The 27,806-nt window shown below is 38.9% G+C and overlaps 1 protein-coding gene across 1 annotated transcript in view; it reads left to right on the forward strand.

The window, feature by feature from the left end:
• The window catches only part of LOC135795604 (dipeptidase 2-like), an 87,640-nt gene that overhangs the window by 49,498 nt on the left and 10,336 nt on the right, over window positions 1-27,806 (forward strand). The window contains exons 4-5 of the mRNA XM_065307321.1: window positions 3,336-3,465; window positions 15,573-15,898. Of these exons, the coding sequence (XP_065163393.1) occupies window positions 3,336-3,465; window positions 15,573-15,898 (456 nt within the window). The remainder of the gene's footprint in view (window positions 1-3,335; window positions 3,466-15,572; window positions 15,899-27,806) is intronic.

Raw genomic sequence — 27,806 nt, forward strand, 5'->3', positions numbered from 1 at the left:
TTTTCGAGAGCAACCATCCGTACGCGATGTATGCATAACGCGCACGCCTGGTTGCCTACTTATACACACACCAAATACACGTGTCCGACATGCACTAAACCAAGACGTGGGGAGAGAGGTGAAGTGAAGAGTTGTTTGCATGTGTATACAACACACTTGATACATTGTCGCCGCGAGGTAGCGCTGGCGATGCAGCCGTCAACCGGTGTTTGTCGGGTGATGCACGGGAAACGAAGGAATATGTTTGCATTGTATTTGCGTGAAATTCGTCTACGGATGTGTGTGCAAATATTGTTGCAACCGCCAAACTGTCAACGTGACACGACCGCACTTGACGCCGTAATAATTATTACATTTTGAGTGTTCAAATATAACTTTAGACTCTCTTGAGAGTGGAGAATCTAGGTTAGGTTTCGGGAGAGCAAATGTGCATCGTGAAAATAAATGTTTCACTGCGAAAGCTCGTTTTCATCAGCTTTCGGGCGTGTGGTCAACACTTTGGTCGAGATTCACGGCTGAAAATCCCCGAGCAGCAGCGTGACCGTTCGCTGCACGCCATCCCCGATGAGTTTGCATTTAATATTCAAAGTGTTCGGCAAGATATTTGTAAATGCGGACTTTTTACATATTTATGGCGTTCGTTACCGCCACGACGTACACCGGATGTGCATGGTGAAAAAATGTGAGCATGATTAAAAAGTTTGCGCTGGCATTAAACTCCCGGAAATAGAAAATGCAAATGTAATCAATTTTTTATCGCATCTTGTGAGAATTTTATGCAAATAAATATTTTCCATCGAAAAACAAGTAATCAAATCTATAATATAAAAATAAATCGGAAAATATGTTGGTAAGCGAATAACTCAACAACGCCTAGACCAATTTGGCCAATTCTTTTGTTAAATGTTCGTTAAAGTCCAAGGATGGTTTTTACGACGAGAAAAATTCGAATAATTGCCGGGAAAACCCTAAAAACAGCTTTTTTCTATAGGATTAAAGTTGGCATTGAGATTCAATCATAGTTATAGTTAAATAGTTAAATCCGAGATGGCGCGCTGAAGTGCATTAGTAGCAATTGTTTATATAATTAATTTCATTAAAATAAAATTGCGAATCTTATTAATAGAATTGACACATACTATGTCTAAAACAAGAGAATAAAAACAAATTACATTTTTATTAAACACCTAATAAATATTTTATTTGTTTAATATATTGCGGTAGATGGAAATTGAACAATGGATGGTTTAATTTCGGATGAAATTTTCGAAAACCGCACGGAGATTAATAAACCAAAGTCGAAATGAACTAAAATAACGGATTGTGGGACCCGAAACGTTAAACGCTTTCCAAAAAGCACCTCCGCCCGCCGCTTGAATTGCCATCCGTGAGGCATTTAGTGAGTTGGAGTCAATTTTAGCAATTTCAACTTTCCACCCACCGACCGGCTGCGGCCAACATCATTTTCCAATCATTACGGGCACGGAGAAAGCGCATTCCGCATCCAATTCCAATTATAAATCGAAGCATCGAGGCAATTTGTCAAATATTTTCCAATATGTTGTTTCCCACTGAAGCCGCACATAATTTAAAACTTAATTGCTGAATTTTCACTAGCGAAACGAGATTAAAAGACAATAGATTTAAGCTTACACCGCTGAGAGTACAATTCACCGAGTTGACAATAAATAGAAAGAAAATCCTTTCGGGGGTGGAAGACAGGAAGAAATGATTTATACTGCGGTCTCTGCGGTCTTAATTCCGGCACTTAGCCGCACGTCCTTGACATGTACGTTTGCTTTCATCACGTTAACACCATTACAATACATCCTTTCAGGCTTTGGGGTAACACCCGAGATAAAAAACGACTTAAAAACTTTGTTTTGTAATATTTTAGATATTTTAGTCATTTTTACACTTGAAATAAGTGTAAATGTAATGTTGGTTGCATATAGTTTCAAACTGTTAACTATAAACTTGTTATAAGTTAGCAATTTAATCTTACTGCATCTTCAAACATTAGTTATCGTCGCGATGAGCACTTATCACTACATTTGACGATGAAATAAAGACGCACAACTAGTTTTCCCACTTTGCGTCACTTAGGCTGTGATCGCGCAGCGAATCCACGGAATTAACATGGTCCTTGATGTGTGCCTTCATGCGTCATTCCACACACGAGCATTCCTTGTCGCCGACGGAGTTGAGCTGGAAGTGGAGCCACTAAGTGCATACGTACATGAATCCCAGGACTATTCCCGCAACAAACCAAGTTAGGCAACATGCAGAATCCCGACAATGGTCCTAAAGTTATTAAGAGCTTCAAATGTAGTTTAGCATTGAGGTTATGTATATTATATATAATATGTTGTAAATTGACATTTTATAGAAGAAATTTATGCGTTTAGTGTTAAATTAGACAGTAATTGTTGCTTAGACTTTGCTGGAGATAATTTATGCGCAGCATGTGCAATTATCGTGTTGTCTTGTCCTGTTGTCCTGCTGCCCTGTCGTTGGAGGGCATTAATGAAGGCGGCAAGTCCGGCAGTATATCATCACGTGCATTGCGTTTTCGAGACGCTCCGGCGTCGGCGTCGGCGTCGGCGTCGTTAAATTAATACGTTCCACCTCTCTTATTTGTCTCTATAAATTTCTGCAAGCGCTCGCAACCTGAGGCGCGTGTGCATCGTCGTCGTGAGCATCCATTACAGGTGCGAGGTGAGGTATTTTAACGCGCGTGGTATTTCAGCACTAAACCCTCTTTAACGTCTTTAATATCCTTAATAGTCTTGGCGTATTTAGTGTAATGATAATCCTTTTGGATAATTTTAATAGAGATGAATAATATCTATAATATAAAAATGAATGGAAAAATTTGTTGGTAAGCGCATAACTCGACAACGCTTAGATCAATTTGGCCAATTCTTTTTTTAAAATGTTTGTTAAAGTCCAAGAATGGTTTTTACCGCAAGAAAAATTCGAATAATTGCCGGGAAAACCCTAAAAACAGCGTTTTTCTGTAAAATAAAAGTTGGCATTGAGATTCAATCATAGTTATAGTTAAATAGTTGAATCCGAGATGGCGCGCTGAAGTGTATTATTAGCAATTCTTTATATAATTAATTTCTTCAAAATAAAATTGCGAATCTTATTGATAGAATTAACACATACTATGTCTAGAACAAGAGATAAAAACAAATTACATTTTTATTAAACACTACCGGAAGTAAGGGTAAAAGCTAGTTTTTTAAATAAAATTTTGTGTGATTGAGGAATCTTTGTGAATTAATTTGCACTGGTTATTAATGGTGTTGTTGTGTTTGGTGTGTTTGCAGGACGAACGTTTCCCGCCCGCGCCGGACGTGACGCGACGCCTGGGGACGCTGACGCCGCTCGGGAAGGCCGACACGCCTCCGTACTATCGTGCGGCGTCCGCCACCAACAGCTCCAGCACGCAGTCATCCAGTGAGTATGAACAACCGCCACGCAAATCCTTCCACCACCCCAGCATCTGAAATTACTGATTTATTATTTTCTATTTCGTCGTTTGCCTCCTAATACTAAATTCTACCATACAACAAAGTGATTCTAACCTACTCGTATATAACCTCAAAATTTACAAACAGATTTTAGTCTGTGTTCTGTTTAGTGTTTCCTTGACTTGTCTTGATGTCTGGTTGAATTTGGGTCTGCTTCTGGTTTTCTTCCTCGTTTTACTGCGTAGTTTATCATTCTACGAAGAGGGTTTTCGCAACAGTCTCCTTCAAAGGTTGGAATAGTGCTGGGAGGAGTCGATCCCGTCGATAAACAATGAATTTCCTATTTGGGGCTGACTCCCAGTCGATTTACAAACACATTTTGGTTTTGGATACAAGCGTAATATTCTGACATTGTCTGTTTGAGTTTTATTCAATTTAAATCCAAATTTGAAGCATTAATATTTTAGGCTTTTTGCTCTGGTTTAATTCCTCTGCTTTGGTGCTTTATTGCGTGTTTTGTTTTATCGCTGCAGAGGACTTTATTATCGCTGCGAGTGTCACCTTGAAATAAAACATTCCCTCTCTCAAAACTTTCCCCAGACTTCTCTTTCTCTTTCCTCCATCAACCCTTTAATATCCCACAGTATGTTCAACAAAAACATTGAACTCTTCAATTTTCTACAAAATTTCCTTCAAGAAAATATTATTCTATAATTTCTCCTTTGTGACTTGAAATTTTTATTTTCAAATAAATTCAATGTTTTTTTATTATTGTTGCTGTAATGATTTCGTTCGTGAAAAACTCTGGCAGAGAAACGTCAGCAGGACTTTGGCCCCACGAATTCGCCGACACAGGAGGGATTAATTGCTCGTAAATATTTTCGAAATTTACAGATGAGAAGACAATTCAAGATTTATTATCCTTGCGCGCCATCGGCACGACACACCAGCGAAAGGTCGTGGGGAAAATTTCCGCAATAAACGAAATTGATTTACACGTTGATAAAATAAATTAAATCGCAGAAAAGGCCAGAAACATAAATTACACCCATCGGCCAGCATTAGCGCCAACGCAGATATAGAGATAAATCGATGTTAAAGGATGCGGAATATATATCTATATGATTTTCATTTCCACGCTTCGAGAATCCCAATAAAGTCAAAATTTAATAATTGAGAATCAAAGCTCATTGATTACGATTCTAATCCTGAATCTATTATTGTGTGATTTGTAACGTGTTAATCAATAATTGGACTTTCGGAAATTATGAAGATTTTAGTATAAAGTCCATTGAACCATCCTAAAACCAGGTAGGAGTATGACAGAATGACTTAATGACAAAATCCAAGATTCTAAAGACGTCCTTAAGTCCTTAGTCCTTGTAGCATCAAAATGGTCAGTGTAGTCGTCGCTTAGCTACAGCCCGAAGACGCACGCATCCGTGAGGTCATCGTCTAATGCGCGGATTAATTGGGTCTCCTTCCTTTCGTCCTTTCCTGTTTCATTCCGCGCTGCCCGGGATACGACCGCTTCCGGGCACCAATGGCGACGGCATTGTCACTCTTCGGGCATACGCTGGACGTACACCCAATTTTCAACATCCTGCCAAGTACGGATGCTTAATCCGCGTGTAATCCTTTTTCACGACACGCGTAACTATCACCACCTGAAACTTAAGTTTTTGCAGCTTTTGATTAATAGATGGCGCTACTTGAAAATGAAATATTCCCCAATTGTGTTCACATTAAGAGTGAAATTTAGCCGAGTAGTTTGTTATTGTTGATTGTCCAACCATTCGGAAAGTGTCGAAAGCACATTTGGCGCTCGCGGGCAAATTTTCAATTAAAAGTTTGCGCGCCCCCATGCGGCGCGCTATTCGATTGTAACGTATTGGCAGGCAAAGTGCGGCTAATAGAAAATCGCCGAAATCGAAATTGTGGGCGCGCGCTCGCTCGCGATATGCGCGCCTACACGCTGCTAATGACCCACTTTGAGGGCCCGCCGAGCGCGCCGCATTAATTCGAGCTTAATTAGCCGTCAAACTATAAACTACAAAGTTCCGCATTAGCATAGTGTTGGAGTGCGCAAGTGCACTCACTCGGCCAGCTCACAACAAACGGGCCAACAAAGTATTTAAGAGTAAAGAGCAGCCAAACGAAAGTTTCAAAAACCCGCAGGGGGTAATTGAAGCCGTGTTAATTAACATTTTAAAGTGTGTTGTTGGGTTAAAATTACAGAAAAATAGGAAAATAGGATGAAAAAATTATTTTGAAGTTTTAAGACGTAAATTATGGTTTTCTGTGGAAAATAGGTGAATTTTTAGTGTTTATTCAATCAAAACAACCAGAATTATAAAAATTGTAGCTTAGTTTTGAGTTGTAAATTAGTTACGCCCTCTAACGGCTGTTAGTAGCATTTTTGTAGCAAATAAATAACGCACAATTTTGTTTTTCATGTTTTTCCACTTTTTCTACGATAAAAGCAGCCAAAACCATGACTAAAGTACTTTAGTCACGGGTTTTAGTCACTACCCGTGGTTAAAGTTCCACTTAGCACACTTGATACTTAATATACTATTTATTCATATTTATGTAAATTTTAAAGACAAATTTTTTCCAAAAAAAGAACAAATTTTAGCATATATACCCCGAGGTAATTCTTCCGTGTAGAAATATTTTAGGCAGTAAGGAGATGTGAAATAAGTAGCCCATCTCGACGACGGCTATAAATCGCACGTTTTAAAACGAAGCCAAAACGGCCTTGGCACCACACCACCGTCACCCTCGCTTTCTAATATCACTTCACATGTCCTTACGCGCATACCATTCTCAGAAAGCCCACAATTCCATCCGTTTCACTCCCGAAATAGAGCACAATGAAAATTACACCCCCTGACTCACACACACACACACACATATATGTAAAGGTAGGAGTAGCATCAGACTGTCAGCACACTCTTCCATATTCGTCCCACGCGCGTTTCGTTGCCGTGACGCGCCGTTATTTATAGCACCGCGGTGTTAATTTTCACTCTCCATTTCCGTATTGCCTATTGCCGCCCCCCGGCGTTCATCATGCACGTCGCACGTCTCGTAAATTTAAATTGTAAATTCACCCACATGTTCTTCCCCGTGCATGAAACACTTTTATCTTTGGCGCGAAACTGTCGAAGCATTAAATTAAATCGTTTTGCAATTTTTCCAAAGCACTGGCTGGAATTTTCAATCAAAATGTTTTCAATGCACACGGGGTGTAATTGGTAATTTATTACTAATCGCTAGATTACAGAGGAAATTTTTGTTTTGATAGCATTCAATAAACAAATTCAAACTATTCACGTGAAATTTATTTATTTTTGCGTTGTAATTTTGTGGAATTTTAATAAATCAAGCGTTATCTATGTTGGAATAGCTTTCTTTCATAATAATGGCCGTATTAAAATACGATTCCTCCCCGTGGACGCTTTAATTTATCAGCCGTTGGCCCCGCACTTAATCTTTTTTCGCGTCCGCCGGAAAAAATACTCTTCGGGGCACTATATAAATAAAAAATTTACAAACAACAACCGCGCCGTCGTCGCTTATAAAAGTTGCACGCATAAAACCAACTTTTTGCATACGTGTTAGAACAAGGTTAGGAGTGTGTCCGGTTTTTTGTTTGCCGCTCCTGACTTAATCGACGTCTGGGGAGGCGTTTTTAAAAGCCTGCCGAGTTTTAATCTCAAGCTTTAGGCTTTTAATCTGAAAATTACTTATTTAGTGTGCGAGAACAAAAAAAACAACCTTGTCGTCGGTTGTGCTGAAAATTAAAGGGTCAAAACCATGCTGGCGGCTACCTGAAGAGTTTTTTCAGCGTGTTTACTCTTAATTTTTTGCGCGGGATAAAGGGGTGTAAAAGGTTTACGAGGATTGTTGACTTGTGTTACGTTTTTGAAAGTTGAAACCCCGACGGCGGGCAAAAAGGTAAAAAAACACCAGACTGAGATAAGCATGACTGACATTGTTTTAACAACGCGTAATTATCTTTGATTTTATATAAAAAAACCTAAAAAAATGATTTTTATGTAAAACGTTTTTATTTCGATGAAATTTTGCAATTGGATTGAAAGTGGACGTAGATGTGCGTAAATCTATTCAATTGTGAGATTATTCCATCGGCGTGGTGTCGATTAGCCGATTAGTTCCGATAATTTACTCCCTTTGTCCCTGGAAGTCTTCTAAATCTAAGCTTCATCCTTGTGTTTTATGCGCGCTTTGGCCCGCAAATCTTGGATGTGATTTAATTTAACGCTTTCTGCCTTACTTTCGGACTATTTCCATTCCGCCTCCGTCCTACTCCACCGGATGTGAAAAGGTTTTATTCTCAAAGTTTGTCATTTCATCATCAAAGGACGAAAACTAAGAGATAGCGAATAGAAACGCGTTTCTTCACGAAAACAAATCAATAAATTAAACGTATTAAACGAGCACACGGAGATTTTTCGATATTTGGAGATGATACTTTGATATTCTTGTTTACCGTAGAAAACATATAAAAATTTTAAATTTATTTGTTTCAGTTTTATGCTTTTGGTGAGAATATAGGTTAGTTTTGAGTTATAGGGTAGTTACGCCCTCTAACGGTCGCTAGTAACACTTCGGCGGTAAATCAACCGCGCACAATTTCGTTAATTGCTATTTATGTAAATGCCCGCAGTGGAACAACGCCACAAGTGGAAATTTATTATCATATTGCGTGTACCTTCCGCTCAAACTGCGTTCTCGACATTTCTCCACCGGAACCTCCTCGCGCAAGTTTGCCGTTTTGTGGAGCGTTGGCCGCAGCATCATTACGCGGTGCCCGGCACGCAATTTATGGACTTTATAGTTATCTTAAGTAATCCGAATGAGGAGAAAATGAATTATTGTTATTGCGGTTCCGCGCGCTCGAATTGCCTCTAACCTAGGAGTAAAGTGGTGCGCGTTATATTATTATTGCCGTGCGCAGGAGCCGAGGGCGAGATGACTGTAAAGTCAAACGTTATTGCATTTTGTCGCCAGGAGCCGCGCGTTTTATTACTACTAATTGTCAATGGGAAATGTCCACATTAAATTCTTTAGTTTTTATGTTATCAAATGTTTGTTTTTTCTACTTTTGTCTTTAAAACGACAGTTTTTACACGGTTTTGAGACAAAAAGTGGTATTTTAAACACGGTCGTGACTAAAGTACTTTAGTCACGGGTTTTAGTCACGGGGTGGAGCTTCGGCTGTGCGTAAAATGTTCAAAACCTTGAAATAAAGTGAAAGTCAAAGAAGTAGCGTATTCATCACGTCCCTAATCGTGGTTAAAGTGCCATTTAGCGCACTTGATACTTAAAATCCATATTTTTCCATTTTACAAATTTTTTTTTGCCGAAATTTTTGTTAATCTCAAATATAGAACTTCCGGTATGAGTTTCTCTTGGTATTATGTCGGGATGGATATAAATTAATTATTAACACTCAAATTTCAAAGTTTTATTTCTTTCAGGGTTTGAAAATTTTAAAATTTACCGCCCTACTCAAACTTTCCTCTGAGCTGTGATTTGGCTTTGTCCTTCTGTTGGGCTTCCTCCGCTTATCCTTACTCATCCAAACTTTCCTCTCTTTTTATTTCCGCGCTCACTTTTCCTTCTCACATTTCGGTCGACTTTTGGTTGATTTGCGGTTTGCAGACTTTGAGGCTTTGTGACTCGTTTCAAGTGTGTCGGTGACGCGGAAGTCGAAACTGGTTCATTTTTAATTCGTAACTTTTTTAATTCCTCCACCTTTTTCGCCCCAAGCAGGTTTTCACCTCGTTAAGATGGTCTTTTTCAGTAACGCTTTTTTTCTCGAAGCGACTTGGTGAATGAAGAGGAAGCAATCAGGAACTTTTCAATTCGACACACTTTTCGTTTCGTTTGAAGAGTTCTCTAAAGAAATTTCGAATGAAAAGGAAAGTAAGCGCTACTTTAAACATTTTAACAGGAGAAAAAGTTAACTTAACCTCAAATTACTATAAATATCATACGTTTAATCTTCTTAGTGGTTTCGGAATGATAATTTCCATGTGAAATTCACATCCGGTTCATTGATGCAGACATCAAGCCTGATCCCATTTGGTTGATGTCGGCGTTAAACGTGGAATACTATTGCGTCGCGTCGAACAGGAATTGGGATTTCCGGGTTTTCTGCGAATCTCCGGTAACGCACTTTAACGCAACTCCCTGGCTCATGTTGGGCGGATATGCGTGCCGCGCAGTATGTAAACTTTGCGAATCGAACCTTCCTACAATTTCCATCACATTCACCATTCGTGTTTGTGCACAGCGGAAATCATCGAAACGTGCCAAACTTAGCCAAATAGCTTTTATCACATGATTTACTACACAAATCACAAAATATTGCATCAAAGTCAAAATTGCATTAAAATTTATTTTGTGACAAAATTTTACTTTAAAATTATTTATTTTGTTATTCATAAAGACGACGGTCTCGCATGCAGGAAAAATATGACGTTCAAAATACGCATTTGAAAATGCTCGCGCACGAGTTCACCGAGCGTATGAAATTTTTATTTTCCATTAAAGTTTTTCGCGACTCCGCACCATCCGTCCATCCATCGCGCAGTTTTTACGTGCGGGAAAGTTGAGCGCATGAAAAACTTTTAAAACTCCCCGTCGTCGACGCCAACAATTTCGTATTTTCACGTTTTCCGAAGGGGTTTTGCTAATACCACCTCAATATCCGGGCGCAGGTAGTGAAAACTGCGGCGGATAAAACGATCGAACGTTTTCGGTAAAGGATTAAACCGGAAACTCTCTTCGACGAAGTCATAAAATAAAAGGTGGAACAAAAGTTCTTTATCGATTTATTCCAGCGGTGAAAACAATTTAGTAATAATGAAATTATTATTTTTTACTCGCATTAAAATATAATTTTTTCCGTTTTTCCGGTTTTCCGGTTTTATGATTTTCCTATGCAACAATTTAGTAATACTGAAATTATTATGTTTTACTGGGTTAAAATATAAATTTTTCCGTTTTTCCGGTTTTCCTATGCACGTAGAATTATTTACGTTTATTGTTATCGCCGGTTGTTTGTCGCCTCAGTGTGGGACAATCCGAGTGTCGGCAATGTGCACAGTTTATCTTTCCCCACATTTTCCTAAGTTTGTTTTCCGTGTTTTCCGGTACGAAACGTTTTATCTTGTCTTCCGCAGGTCGTCCATGACAAAAATGCATTTTTACTCGCTTTCTTCCGTCCTTGACGCCTTGCATTCATCAGATATAGAAACATCCGCCGGTACGTGTGGGAAGTGTCATAATCCAAGGCGTCCCGGATGCTGGATGTGCCACGTGGCGCGACACATCACTTTCACTCATTCTTCCGCACGGAATGCGCTCGTTACGCGCCCGAGACGAGCATTTGTTGCTCCCTGGGTCCTGCATAATAGCAAACACTAACGCAATCGCTCGTAACTCGCAAGACACTCTCGCATAATGTCGCACAGTGTGTACATACATTTGTTGCGCGCCAGTTAGAAATAAAGCTCCCGGGCCCGAAGCTGCGAAAGGACAACGCGCGACAAAACCAAACGGAACAAAAGCGTCGGTGCCGGCTGAATAAATGAACAGAAACAGAACTCGGCGCCTCGTAAAGAAGGTCCCGCTTTGTGCCGACATTATGCTCATCCTTTATTCCTTTATTTGTTTATCCCGCGAAAGAGCTCGAAAACACTATGTCAGTGTGTTCTCGTGAACATAAAAGTTATAGTTACTGATAATGTCACTATGACAATGACGGTCACAAAGGCACTGACTATTTCCGCTGATGATACCACGTGCACACATAAAAACATTGTAATAAATAATACGTAGGCAACTTCTTCAACATATATACACAACTATAGGCAACCCACTATACACTTCGCATCTGTTTTGTAATCTATCATCATTTATTCCAGGATTAACCTATAATAACAAACACCTGAACAGTACTTGCACTCGTAGACTTATCTTATCAGCGGTGTACTCTATTATCGACATGCCTATTGTTGAATTGTCGAACTCGTCGGTGTTCTCCTTTGTGGTGAACCTACGCTATCGCCGATGGCCTGACATGATGCGCTTAATGTCGTTTGATGAATGTCGTTGTTTGACTCGCCCCGCCTATACGCGCGACTCACCACACACTTCACTTCACTTTGCGCGCACACTCGGTTGCCTATCTAGCTATTCATGTAAATTTTCAAGATAAATGATGTACGAATGCCGGCGCAGCGATGAACGATGAATAAACATGTTCGTTCACAACACGGCAGGGATGTGCGCTCGACGGAGCACTCTTGTCGTCGAAGGCTCTTTAATGGCTGTCAATAGATAAGTCGACGTAAGGCTGGCGGGAGGAAAAGAGACGAGCATGATAATCGCAATTTTATTAGCAGCGCCACGAGATGACGAGCTGCCAAAGCAAGCCACAACATTCTCGCGCCATGTTGAAGTGTGTTATTGCTTTGTGAACAAGAGTTTTATCGCGTTTAGATAAGACGTTTCTTGTTACACATCACGCAGGAGGTAAACAAAATTAAATTTTATGTTCGAAATAAAAAAAATATTATTGGAGTCGTAGGGGTGGAATTTATTCATAATATTGGAATATTTATTATTTTTGGGAAAGTTAACATATTAAACATTAATTTATTTTTAATAAAAAATATTAATTCTGGGAAAAAAAGGTCAAAAAGAGTATATTACGCATCAAGTGCGCTAAAGGGCATTTTAACCACGAGTAGTGACTAAAGTCCGTGACTAAAGTACTTTAATCACGATTTTGGCCATCTGTGAGTAAATTATCACTTTTTATGTCTCAAAATCGTGAAAAAACCGGTTTTAAGGTAGAAGTGATGAAAAACTTAATATAAAAAATAAAAATAAACCAAATATTTATATTTATGTTACGTATAAGCGTAATTAGAATGCGTATTAAACGTGCGAAAGTTTCAAGTAACGAAATGAGAAATTATGAGCTAATTAACGCTTCTGCGTTGGCTTCGCCTCGACACCCTTTGGAAATTGGGTATTTGCGCGCCCCATGCGTACACGACTAAAACCCCCCTTGCATAAGTTACTTCCGAACGTAACCCACCCCCTGACGGCCCCAGAAACGTGCGTAATTAACACGCGTGTTGCGCGTTCGTGCACACGACCACCCCCGCGGTACATCATAACTTACAATTATCCTTGTATCTTGTTTATATAGACATGGAAATGTTTTAATAAAAACAGATTCTCCACCTCTAGTTAAATATTTCATGAAGCTTAAATTTAAAGACATGTCGCATCAAAATATGCCAATCAAGATGTTTATTTAGTTGATTTTCAACACAATTTCCTAATTAATCCCGAACATAAATTCATGTTTGTCTCACTCGCGCGTTTACACTTATTGCAGTTATAACTATAGATGTGTTCGACGTGTGTACGCGCGCGGGCTTCGACGCAAAGCGTAATTAATTACGTTTCCGGTTTGTGGGTGCGCGGCACAGTCACTCGCGCCCCAGCAGCACAGACGAATTCAGACATATTAGACATGCACGCGCATTAACAAAGATGGATTGCACGTGAGAGAGCCTTCTGCGAAATTATAGATGACTAATACTCGCGATCGCAACAAATGCGAATGCGCCCAACGAGCCATTTGCTATGTCGTTGGGTTTATTTATGAATATCCTCATCATATCCCCGGATATTTCGCATACCTCAAAATATTGCGCAACGTCACGTCGCGCAATGTGAGCAATGAGGGTGATATATGTAATCATCGTCACTTCAAACGGAAGCCGGCACAAACAGGATGTCAAACGTGGATCGCGCCAGAAGGCAAACAAACTAATCACACGTGCATTACCTTACAACTAGATTATCACACACATTGCAGGAAATTTTTTCAATTAAATTTTTTGTTTCACTTTGAAAATCTCATAATCCGATACAATTGAATTTGCTTTCCAAGATGGCTTAAAGGAGAAAGTTTTCGGAAGGGAAAATGAAAGTAGTCCAAGTGGAAAATAAAAAAGACTGGGGCGGAAATCAGTTGGTTCGAATCTTGTCCGAATCCGGCGAGGATCTCATCCGTTAGCCGTCTGGACATACACACGCACATACAATGCGAGGGAGGTTATTAAAGCTCAGGGGCATCTTTGATTTAATTTCGACGATCCAGGAATGCGTTCGGATTTGGCACGCAGGATTCATGCTCCCCACGGCGTAGTGGGGCAATATCTTCATGGATATTCTTTTCCTTTTGTTTTCGGTGTCTTTTTAGCTGGTGCTCGGCTAATAGAAACGTGCTAGAGCGAAAGTAAAGACATAAGTTACCATAACTGGTCCAAGGGATGGGTAAACACCAGCGGGAAGGTTCAGAATGAAGCAATCATCGTTGATTTAATGGTATTGAACCTGAAACAACGCAAAAAGCAAAAACATTGGGAGGTGATTTTATTATTTTGCATGTAGGTACATTAAATGAATAATAAATTAATAAAATTTTGATTATTTTATGAAAAAATGGTCTGATAACAAAATTTTACTTTGGAAGATATTTTTAGGGTCCATTTAACAGTGATAAAAAACAAATTTGTTTTTTTTTTCTACTTCCACTTTTTTCACGGTTTTGAGACATAAAAAGTTGTAGTTTACTCACTGGTAGCCAAAACCGTGACTAAAGTACTTTAGCCACGGGCTTTAGTCACGGGGTGAAATTTCCACCTATTTATGTGATTAAAGTGCCATTTAGCGCACTTGATATTTAATATACAAATATTTAGTCAATATTCGAATGTTTCTTAATTACGACCCAAAAATTTTAGACAAAACTTACTTATCCATTTTATTTTATGTTAGAATCATCAAAATATGTATATTTAAATAATATTTGCGTATTAGTTAACTTTAACATTTGACATGACATGAATTTTGCTATTTATCCCCCCGGATGTCAGCAGCTAAAGCTCCAAGTGCTTGGGTTACTTATCTCGAAAGCGAAATGTAAGATGTGAGCGTAGTATGAAGGCAATAAAGCGTTTTTACGAGCGCACCGAATTTAAAGCCAATAAAATGACGACCTGCAAGATGCACTCTGGAGCACTGGCTTTATTTACCGCTCACTCGATGCTAGTGATGCAAAAGGCACTTCCTTACCCCCACTCCCACTCCAACACTCACACAACAAGCACATGTATATCTAAGCATTCATAAATTATAGTCAATTTCGATATACCCTGTATAATTCACTGTTTGCTTATGCAGAGCAGCTTGAGCCGTGAAGTTCTGCGAATCTAGATTATTCAAGTTTATTCCGAAACAAATATTTCCTAGCATTCGGAGTTGTTTTCCACCCAAGTTTTTATGCAATTTCATGTGTTTCCGCGCAAATTTCGTTTCGAGTATGCAACTCTGGATGGCGCGCAACTTGGAAACAAGACATTCGAAATGTTTCGCGTGTTTATGCCGAAATAAAGTTTATACCGCGCTCCGCCGATAAAACCAACGCGCCGCCGAACCGGAAACGAAGTTTTCTGCCTTCCATCGGAGAGATAATTCGACGCCTGTTTTCCATTTTTGCGCGCGCCGCCGCCCCGGACTGCGGTTCGCTGCGGCTATTTCCGCATTCCGAACTCGTGCGCGTGTCGTGAAGTGGCGCTATTCTATTCCTGGATTTCTACATTTTCTACATTCGTTCAGGGCGCGAGAACAATAAGAGGAGTTCCGCGACGCCTCACGCATATGAATTGATTGCGGAGGAGGAATTCATTCTATCGCTACATAACCTAACTGATTCAATCACGTATGACGGACTATAATATAAAATCAGCGCCATCTTGTACATGTACCTAATCCCACACATAACGAAAATGAGTTTTGTTAAGATTTGTATTCCAGTCACCGCTGGAATGATGTATGATATTTATTTACATCACAATTTCCGCACAATTTATTTTTTGATGGTCATGCTGGTCATTCCTTACATGTTACCAATTTTCTCATCCATCTAATACTTGGACAGCACTCTTAATATTATAAATTTTGTTGCAGGAGTTGATTTATCACCCCGCCATTGGTATATCATAGTAACAGTACTGCTATTCGCCGCTGCGGCCGGTGTTGGCGTTCCGATCGCTTTGAAAATAAACGCCGGAGCTTCCCTGGACGAACGCCTCGAGATCGCAGCTCGTTTACTGCAAGAAGTGCCTCTCATCGACGGCCACAACGATCTGCCGTGGAATATTCGCAAATTCCTCCACAATCGACTCAAAGACTTCAAATTCGATGGGAATCTCCGCGAGGTGGCGCCGTGGTCGAACAGCGCATGGAGTCACACGGATTTACCTCGTCTGAAACGCGGACAGGTGTCAGCACAAGTAAGTTTTGTTTTTGTGTTGTGTTTTCAGGTCACATATTACGACTGAAATAAAAGCGGAATGATTGGTCACGTTCGGTGTAGTTAATTCTAATCAGGGCTAACGCACCCGTTGGGAATCCATCTAATTAAAAGTGCTTGATTAATGCGATTTATCTTTCATAATAGTCCGTCCCCGGGAGCAGACCACTGATGCATTTCATCATTTCATGCGGTATGACGCGCATGCCGGCGGAAAAGTGGAAAATAGAATCGGCAATTGCCGCACCCCCAACTCCATCACCACGCAAGGGTTGTACACTGGATATCGGGGTATTAATGCGTGGTGTTTTGCTTTAAATACTGAAAATCCCGCACGGAAATACTATCTCGCTAAACGAGAGCACTCTCCGAACGCCGGGAATAAATGAGTTAAAATCCACGCGCGGCGATTAAAATTAAAATATAAATATACGTGCTGTGCGTGTTTGTTTGGCACGTGCAAACAAACAAAACAAAAACGCCGAAAAAAATACGTACAGCGATGAAAACGCAAGATAAATTCGTATTTTATGTTATATGTCCGCGCGCGCGCGTTTATTCGACGCCGTAAATTTTATTTCGAACGTGCTTCAGTTGTGTTTTTGCGCAAATCTCGTGTTGGGCGTCGATAATCGATGATGGCAACATTTAAAATCGCATTAGCATTTAATATAAATATAATTTCATTTGTCATTCATCTGAAAGTATAATATTTCTTGTTAATATTGTGTTAAAAATGGTAATTTGGGTGTTTTTGTATGTTTGTTACGCGATTACTCAAAAACAACTCAAGTAATTTTTATAAATTTTGGTGTGAGGATAACTATGACCTTGGAAAATAATATAGGCTAATTTTTTTCTAAAAATTATTACTTTTATGGTGTGAAATAAGGGATGAAAGTTGATATTCACGTAAAATAGTATTTATAACTTTTTTTAATGAAAAAATAATTTTTTATTGAAATATAAACATAATTTTATTGATTTTTGTAAGAAACGCAGTCTGCATTCATCTCCCCAGTCTCTTTTCAACCTCAACGCTGCGTTCAACTCGATTGCATCCGAATGGAGCGCGACTGGCAATAAATAAAACGCCAAACCAAACAATGATTGAGAAATTGACGCATTTATTCAGCGCTTTTACGAGCACAAGCCAATCTGCTTCCAATCTGCTTTCATTTCACTGTATATCTCTTAGAACCGCCATCTAAAGTATTTAGTTAAAAGCAAAAATAAAACAAAACACGTATCTCGACGGAAAACAATTTAAAAGCCCAATTTTTACGCGCTATCATTAATCATGTCCGGCCATCACAAAACAATCCCCAGCTTTGTGTTGTACTTGATTGTACGTCGTAAAATACTACAACAATAATTCAACAAATAACACGCACTGCTCGCTGGACTATAGTAGTTGTTAGTTTTGTTTAATCAGTGCAGTTTAAATTATCGATCGTTGCGGCGCAGCAAACAAAGAAACGCCGTGGAACAAGTGAATGCAAATGGATTCGCAATAAAGTGTCATGGGACTTTGTGTGTGCGGTCGGTTTTTTGTTGACATCCATTTTGTTTAAACTCGTATTGTATTAGTTCAACATGCTGCACGGTGGTCTGTCGCAATGGGATGCGAATGCAAATTTGATATCGCTGCGTTTAATTTAATTTTATTGCTGGTTTTATTTCGTTTTATTAATTTAATTAAATTCTGTAGGCGCGGTGGAAGTTTATGCTTGCGGTGCGTGAGTATTGTGTCATATGTGTGTGTTGGGTTGCATATCATATATAGAAATGTAAATAAATTCAAACGCGCGCATGCGCAGTAATAAATTTTTTTAAACTAGAATAACTCGAAAAGTTTTCATGCGATTTTAATTTTTTTTGTTGATTTTTATAAACAATAAATTTATTTATTTATTTTTAGTGTAAAAATATAGTTTTTATTAATATTTGAGTAAAATATAAATAAAATGTTTTTAATGGTAGGAAACTTTGTGGAAACTGCTTGATTTGTGGAAAACATTTCAATTTGTAGAATCTAAGATGTTGGAATTCGTTTGATTTGTTAGATTTCCAAGCGAGGCTTGTTTAGTTTCTAAAGTTTCAAAGGACTTCCCCGACGTGCATGTGCATTCTGCAGACGCGTATCGCTCGCGGCTATAATTTTCTTTCTTGCGCGCGAGCGTTTCCACGGTCTTTTTGTCGGGCGTCGTGTTATTGCAAAGAAAACTGCCAACTGCTTGAAGCCAACTTGCAGTAACTGAGTAAAAAGCCAGCCAAGTTTAAAGCAAACCACGATAAACTTTTTTTCTCCACCAAAAAAAAAACAAGTACTCGTAATTTGATTAACTTTAGAACACCACAAAAGACGTTTAATCAATTAATATCTAACTGTGATTGTTATTACACTAATTCCAAAATGAATAGCGCAATAATCCCAGTGTTGCACAGATAAACATGCGATAATACGTGTGTTTCCGGTGTTATTAGCTTATTAACATTAATATTTAGTCCACATTCGGCGCATTATTAACGCTCACGCCCGAAATCGAATTTCGATCAGTTCTCTGAATCCTCTCTCACCTGCTGCACAAATGCCACGCAGTGGGAAATTGTTTAACCCGATGCGGACGCCCTGCGACGTTGTTCAATGCGCACAATGACCAAGTGGGCTCAAATTCACAATATATATGTTAATCACCGTGGTGGGCGCAAAATTAAGCGCAATAATTAATGCGCTTAATTAGACACACGCGCATTATGTTAATTTCATAAATGCGCGTGAATAATAAACGGCGCGAGAGTAATTGCCGCGTGCAGGTGTGTTTGCGCTGCGTGCGTTACAAATGTTTACACATAGTAAATATCTACGGGTGGATTCTTGTTGGTGCGTGTTTAAATGCGAATGAAAATCACAAATAACTAATTACGGATGGTGGAAGTGGTTTACTAGTGCAATTTGTTTAACAAATTGATATCGAAACATCAAATATGCATAAATAATTATATTAATATATATTAGGGTAGTTTAAATGCAAAAAATTGGAAAAATAATATATTTTAATTAACTTGTATGTTTGTTACTCATTTACATAAAAACTATTGAAGCTATTTTGATTAAACTTAGTAATATAATAGATTATTTGTTAAAATAATAAATAGGCTACTTTATGTTTTAAAATTTTAATTCTAAGGGTGTAAAACAGGGGATGAGAGTTGGTAGAAGATAAATTAATATATATTAGAGAATACTTGGGTTGTGGTGATAATGTTGTACAACATTTTTAACTTAGGTATAAATTTATTTTCACTGAGAGCGTTTTTAGTCGTCTCTTTGCACTGAATTTGCTTAAAGAATCTACAATTGTTTTAACGGTGAGGGCATCGTCAGAGAAATCACCAGATTTATTTTAATGCAAATAGTGCATTCTAGCGGCATCTAGGTATCATAAAATGTATTTGTTTTGTTTATAATCTAATCATGAAGAAGAAACACGATCAAAACAACATGTTTCTCTCTTTGTATCACTAGACCCGTGTACTTACGATTACCTGTCGAATATTCATGCGCATGAAATACGCAATTACATTTGTTGCTACTTATTGTTTTGTTTTTCGGGAAGAAGCATGCTTATCATACTTATATTTTTATTCGTTTTCCTCTATTTCTTCTATGTATTTCATTTTTTACTAATTAACTAGTGATAAAACATACATAACTTTATATTGAAATATAATTATAAATTTTATAATAAGAAAATCACAGAATTATTTAAAAATTTCTCTAGATTCTAGTCTATTCAACGCAGTAATATTCTTTTATTTTGTTCGATTGTTGACGTTCTACCAATGTGTACTATCTGTGCGGCTATTGATAAATACAATCTTTACTACGCAGCGCGAATTCACTGACACACACGCAAACTTGAAGTAAGAAATCAAATGCAAATAGTGCATCCTAGCGACATCTCGGGACTATAAAATATATTTGTTTTATATATATTCTAATCTTGAAGGAGAAACATGGTCAAAACAGTTCAATGCAATCAATGCAGTTATTTCTTTTTATTTAGTGCGTTTGTTGTGATTCTTCCAATATTTACTTTACTATCTGATATCTTTGCTGATTGGCACCATCTTCGCTACGCCGTGCACGCTGTGCATCAGTAAAATGTGAACATAGCGGCATCTAGGGATCAAAAATATATACATTCTTGTTATGTTTATATTCTCATCAGGAAAGAGAGACACGATCAAAACAACGTGTTTCACTTGTGCTATCAATGTACTCATGCATTTCTGATTTCCTGTCGAAATATTAACGCAATTCTCATATTCATGCGTATCTAATAAAATAAGCAATTACATTTACAATTACATTACGTTAATTAATGTGTTTTTTTTCGGCAAGAAAAATGCATATGATTATTATATTTTCTTTTTGTATAAAAAAATACTTTTAGGTTGTAAAATAGACAATAAACAAGTAATTAATATACCCCTATACTTTTCGGTGAGACTTTCCTTCCTAATCAATTTCCACTGATAAAAATAAACCCACAAGGCTAAGAAAAAATTCGGTTCCTGATTACCTGAATATACATACCCATAAACTCGGTTACGTTCACTTATCGAAAAGTGGGAAACCCGTGAAAAGTGGCTGAAAGAAATTGGTGGAACCTTGTTACGCATATAATGAACTTTTATCAGTACGGCAAGCAAAAAAAAAGCGAGCAAACGTTTTTCCCACCGCACCTTTCGAATCGTCTGCTTCTTCCCGGCGCGCAAAATGAAAAGACGGGAGTCACGTTTCGCCGTTTCCCATTTACCATTCCAACGCCATGCGGAAAATTTAATGGATGTACGATTAACGATGCGCAAAACTCAAAAACGCGCGCCGGGAACAAAAAATTTCGACTCAACCAAAAGTCGATTAAAACTTTATTTTCCCCGCACAACAAGCATAACTAATTTTCTCTGGGAGGTAGAAATAAATTTTTAGTATTAATTAAAATTTTGATTGTTTTTATGAGAATTTTTAAAAGAAAGAAAATTAAACTGCGGACTCTGACAAAAACATTTTTATTTCTAGCAGCGCCTGCAGTCAGAGAGTTAGATTACAATTTGTGCGTGCAGAGTTTTATGTGGAATGCCCTAAGGCATGTTCCTTTCATCAAATGTGAACGCAATCACAATGAAAGCCTTACATCTCTCATGTCGGACTGAAACCAAAACGGAAGGCAGGCGATGGTGGAAGGCCTACCCGCCGTTTTAATATTCATATTCTATTAATTCGAGTGGCCACTCGGCTTTCAGGCGGGTCGTCAAACCATTATAGCGGTCGGCCGGGATCATGATCAGTGCCCCGGTGATCCTTCAAGAGCTTGGGCGATGCGCGCCCAAGGTTGGCAAGGTTTTCATTAACAGACATCCTTTGGATTTTCATTTTCGTCGTCACTCGCCGCGGGTGGGCAAGTTTTTTGTTCTTCCCTGCCAGGAACCAGGAAAGGTGGTCATCATCTTGATTCACACTTGGATTTCCTTTTGTATTAGGCTAATTGGAAATGTTCTTTGCAGGGGCATATGAAGAGAAAAGAGAAAATGAGAGATGTTAATTATCATTTATGACCAATTAATATTCTCTCTCAGGAGGAAGAGAAAATATTTCCGGAAGTTTAAAAATAGTTTTCGCAATATGTTGAATAAAATTGAAGATTTCACATTCTGTCGAAGTTAATTTCGGTTAGTTAACATAATTATGTTTTTAATTAACAGCTTTTTTGTGCGTTTAACTTTCCATGAAACTTTGTTGAGAATTCCTCGAATGTGCGTCGAATTTTCCGCGTCGTCGCGCGGCCTTCTTGAAAGTTACTCACACTTTTGGCATTTCGTCACTCGGCTAATTAATCTCTCTTGAAACGCGCGCGCGGCGGCTTGAAAAAAGTTAATTAAATTTGGCCCGTGAAAGTGTGCGATTTGCAACGATTTACAGCGCTAATTACGGCGGCAAACTGAAGCAGAATAAAAGCCTAGCGCCTAAAGGTACGCAACCAACTATACGCTAGGCAGTGGTGACGGAGTTGCAGTCTTTGGGGGTAATAATAGGACATTTTCGGCGCGCTAAATTTCGTGCCTTTAAATTTCCGCCTTCGGTGCGTTTTGCCGGCATGTATGCAAATGCGTGTAATCCTAATTGCTTTCGGCGTGAAGGCAGTGCGTAAAACGGCGTGCGAAAATTCCTAATTAAGAAATCTAACCTAACCTCGCAGCTATTCGCACATGCTGAGCGTAAATTCAGTAATTACCTCTCCACCTCATAGCCGAGAGCGGCACAACAAGCGACAAACCAGCGTTTTGTAACTTTTACCTCAAGAATCTGCAACATCTTCACAGCGCTTCTTCAGAGCGCAAAACGTTTATATTTTAATTACTTACCGTCGCAAGCTTATTGTGTCGCTTCGGATAAATACTCCACGTGTTTCTCTTTCTCCATCTTTGTATTCTGTTTCAACCTAAAGTTCTAGCGCAGTATTTCTTATATTTAATACTCTCTTGATATTAGATACAAAACAGGAGCACGCAGTGACAATTCCACTTTTAACCAGTTTTAACGGCATTTTCGGCGCGTAATTTAGCGCATAATTTACCCCGTCGACGAGATACGACATTATGGCCCCAACGCGACGGAAGCAAAAGCAAAACGACGCAGACAACGTTGAAGAAAATGTAAAAAAGTTTCCTTTCCACTTTTTTCATAATAAAAACGAGCGTAGCGAAAAACAGAAAAATTCTTTAAAATAATAAATGCTCATTAATTCAATTTGTAATGTTTGAAGCTTTAACGCCCGTAAAACGTTGAATTTGTAGCATGTTGCATTTATCGCATGCACTCCATCATCGAAGGAGATTTTCTGCAAACTTTGCGCGCAGCGTTTCGCGCTCATGGCTCGTGATTACCGCAGTCCTCGAAGGCTGATTTTTTTTTTCCGTACGCTAGAAAACGCAAGAAGCACAAGCAGCTTGTTTTTTATGCAAAAACCCATTAAGGCATCACCCCGCTTACACTCCCTCCCACGTCCGCTGTCTATTCATTTCGCTTATGAATCGCCGCGCACGCTGCATTTCGGCGAGTACGCTTTCGTAAATATGTTTTTTCGCCATCAAACATCACTTAGCCAAACCGAAAGATGATGGGTTTTCTACTCGCGCAGTATTTTAGTAGTATTTTTTTCATAGTGTTAAATAACCAACGCCATCTATTAACTAAAAGGTTTCACTGATGATGCATGTTATGCAACCAAATTTACACTTAAAATATTTTGTTTATTTTTGTTTTTATAGTGTTACACAACCAACGCCATCTATTAACTAAAAGGTTTCACTGTTAATATGATATGCAACCAAATTTACACTTAAAATATTTTATTTAGGATTTTATAGTGTTAAACAACTAACGCCATCTATTAACTAAAAGGTTTGACTCTTGATGTGATATGCAACCAAATTTACACTAAAAATATTTTGCTTATTTTTGATTTGATAGTCGTAAACAACCAACGCCATCTATTAACTGATAGGTTTGACTCTTGATGTGATTGCATGTATGTTATTTTGATTTCAAGTGGTAAACCAAATTTACAAAAGCTTCATTGATATTTTATGCCAAATGTATGCATGACTTTTGTGCGGTTTGATTTCTTGATTCGTTGCACGATTTCGTTTCGCAAGTTTTACACCCCGACGCTTAGAAGTGCACGCGCCGCACGACGCTCGTCAACGGCGCGTCGCGATATATTTATGAATTTTATTTACATTTACATTTTAAGCGAGAGAGCAAAGAGTCACCCAAGCCGCAGAGTCGAGTTGAGTTATGTCGGCACTGCAGTAGTCGCGCGTTGAAAACATGCTCGCTGCCGCATAAAAAATTTCCAACGCATAAAAAAAAGCGAAAACGAGAAGAACTGAAAAAACTCGAACTGAAAGGCGCGGGTAAGTCGAAAAACCGACAGGTTTTATTTTTATTTCCTCGAGATTATGTATATAAATATAAGTATAAGCAAATAAGTATAAATATCAAACGATGAGGGGATGCAAACACGACTGCGGTGGAATTATTTTTATTTTCCGCTATGAAAACATCAAAAATAATAATCTCCTAATTGCAAAGCACATACAAAATTTTTTTGTACATTTTCAAGCATTATTATAAAAATTTTATACTTGGTTATGTTGTTAGATGATGTCTAACCTCAAAATGCACTCGATTACTTGTCTCCAACAAACCGGAAACCGCAAAGCGTTTAATAGAAGTAATACCATAGGCAACCAACGCAACAAAACCGCAGAATGAAGCAATAAAGTAGTCCATAGTCTGATCACTGAACTGCAACCCAACAAACATCGCCGCAAACGAACGAGAAAAAAACCTGCCCGAGGGTCATAAACGCGCGTAATGGAAACGACGTCCTGCCGGTCCCCGCAACCGGCCAATTTGGGATTTTTGCGGTCGGGCTGAGATTGGAATGATAACCGTACTCTCATAAGCCGGAATTGATATTAAGCCCTTGGATGGTGTCATCATGCTTTTAATATTTTTTATTTTTACAAAACAAAACACAAAATTTTTATTTTAAATTTTCTCAAAATTGAGGTTAGAATTAATGCATAGCGGAAAGCAATCATGATAATATCATGCCGGCCACAAACCGCGGCCATGCCTCTGTTATCGTCCGTCAGTGCGCGATTGATTGGCATACAATTGCTTAACCAAGATGAGTTCAGTCGTTAAACGCTGAATGCTAAACGCCATCAATTTGCGTACGCTCGGTGCGCCATTTGATAGAATAATTCATCAAAACGCATTCGTCTGCATTCGCAGAAGGATTATACCGCGCACAGCGCGCGGGTCGTTCACTCAGCGATATTAGCTGGGACGTCCCGCTTCACGAACGCCATGTTTGTGATAAGCGACGTGCGAGCTTCCGGTGTCACTGGAAGCGTATTTAGCTTCATTTTGTATCATTTTGATACGATTCGAATGCATTTTGGAGATAAAACTGTTATATTGAGTGTTTTAAACGTGAAAATATCAAAAAATCACGAAAAATCAACAAAATATGAAAATAGATTAAATTTGAGGTTATGCTAGGTATTTTAATGTGTCAAAATGTATATTTTGAGGTTATGATGTTAGAAATACCTGGAAATGTTATTTTTCGCTTTGTATACTGCATTAAACGATTAATGCAAATGTGACACCCTCGTACACTCCTTTTGCATAACTCACAATTTGCGTTATTTTGTTGTGTACATAATGCTGGGCTGGTGGCTGTCAATGTCACTCGGTGATTCATGTTTTGCGTGCTGCCTACTCGTAATTGCCCCACATTTCGGCATGCGCGCATCCGCATTTCGCTGGCGCATGCAGAAAAATAAACCGTCAAGCGTTCGCGACCATTCAATTTCGCAAATCGTCGATTTCGTTATCCGTTCGAAGCAGACGGGATGGGGCCCAATCGGTATTCGGCGCACGAATGCAATGCCGCCGCGACACACAACATGGAATTTCGAGTTGAATTTCGGGAAAGCTTTCGCATTGCGACCAATTAACATTTCGTGCAGCATCGGACATTCGATACATCCGTCGTCCTTCGTTAACTCAACCACCACTCGGATATATTTGGATATACACTTCGCGTGGGTAATCCATGAAACCAGCGAAGCATTGCCGCCTGCAAGTACCATTAGACACGCGTCTGTTTTCTATCCCTGAATATCCCTGGCATTGGCATAAGCCCAGACACAATCCAAAGCGCTCGACGCCTATCAATTGCCAAATTTTCCAACGATGTAACTTACACTCGACTGGTGACAAACTCAACAACTGCAACCAACAATACCGACTGCTGGTAACAATGACATGTGCAATTTCCCAATTGGCACCCAATACAGTACACTTTTGTACTGGCACTAAGGGAAGACGTTGAATAAATCGTAAATTGGACGCAATAATACATTTCATAAACTAATGACCATCTTTGGAACGCTCCGCTGATTCCGTTCAATCTGGAGGCGAATTCTAAAGCAAACGCTAAATTACTAAATTAAACCCATGACCAGAACAGCACAACGCGGGAGATTGCATCGCGTTGTGCGGGTCACATAACTCTCCGTGGCGGCGGCGGCGACGGGAGGTTATGTTTTCGTCGCGCCGCTTTAACATCCAGCAGAGCGTACCGAACCGCCCTCAACTAAACTGCTCTCAACTCAGCACGCTAATGGAAATTATTTTTCTCGTTGCACTCTTTCGCTTGATGATATCCTCTTATAATTCTTTCTTGTGCGCTCATTGTAACCCCCTCCGGCGGAGGAAAGCATTCGTACGGTGATTATAAAGTTTAATTTAAATAACGACTTGTTATAATTCACTTTTATGCGCGCGTGCGCAGACTAGCATTATATTCAAATACGCAATTTGCAATTAAAATTAAAATTTAGTCAAAAAGATTAATGAAGTCGTAAAATGCTTCATATAAACATCATAAACTGTGTTTAAATGTCCCAAAATGACGCCCCGGATATAAACATAACCTCAAATGTGTCCTACACTAAAATTCAAGTAAATATGTTTTATTGTTACATTTTGACTGCAATTAACGCAAAAGACATGAATTGAATTTCACGTGGATGTCACGGCGGCCATTTTGTGAGTCTATTTAATTTGCGCGATTTGCACATGTGCCTTTGGGGGCTTGCATAAATTTCCTCCGCGCGCGTTTCTCCGGGCGATATCGAAGGAAAACGTTTTGAAAATTAAATGCATTCATTCGGCACTGGCGGGCGGAATATGAGGCGGGACACGTTCATGAATAAGTGCGTCGGAGCGAAACTACGTGTTCGTAGACGTCGACGCGATTGCGTCGAACTAATTTCGTCTTGGAAATGAATGCAGAAGAAACAGGCCAAGTGTAGGTATATATCAGGAAGAAAATGAAGGGACGTCGAGAGGAAAATGATGAAATCAGGCCGGATTGTAATTAATCTTGCATTGAATCCCTCTTCAAAGTCCGCGAGGCAAACGGCGAAAGGGCAATTAACTGATTTAATTAAATATTTACACTTGGGTCACGAAAAAACGTTTCCGTGTTTTTTTAACAAATAATGAAAACTCTAGAAAAGTCATGCAATATTGATTTCTACATGCATTGAAACTGAAATAAGAGTCCTCAATATTTTTATTCGAAAAAGAAAAGTAATAAATTCCACTGTTGAATTTTCCAAGTGGAAAGTTGAAAGTTGAATTCTCCTCGATGGCGGTTTTTAATAATGTATGGATAAGACCCACTTTCATTCAACTACCCGCTTTTTAGTTTTCTCGAGTTGTAGTTTGCGCGCAAAATATGAAACCCGCAACTTAAACATAAACAACGCTCGCAATATCGAAAATAACATGAAAATGTAGGACATACGAGTATGAGCAAACACAATAGCGGTCCAAAACTCAAACGCAAATCAATGAGATGAGAATTGGTAGCAAAAGGTGCTACAACTAGATAATTGAATCGGACGAAAATTATGATCGTCTCTTATCTGCGCAGCGAAACTTGTATTCGAGGAGTTTCCTGTTTGCACTGGTGATAAAATAAAATCCCCAGCGCGGAAAACCGCAGGCGGTTGGCAAACAACGCGCTGTGTGCAAACACCACCAAGGGTTTCCTGGGGGTGTGGCTGCTGCGCAAACAATAGCGGTGGCAAAATTAAACGGATTAACGTATAATATAATAATCGATTCGAATGCGCAATTGAATTAACACTATTTCTAACAGATTTCTCAAAAATAAACTTTTTTACTTTCATCTATAAAACGCGAGTTTTTAAACGGTTTTTATACA

The sequence above is a fragment of the Atheta coriaria genome, unplaced genomic scaffold (assembly GCF_025399875.1).
Source record: "Atheta coriaria isolate IRGN ID8LTWV9N9 unplaced genomic scaffold, Caltech_Dcor_3.1 hic_scaffold_7_pilon, whole genome shotgun sequence".
Lineage (NCBI taxonomy): Eukaryota > Metazoa > Arthropoda > Insecta > Coleoptera > Staphylinidae > Dalotia > Dalotia coriaria.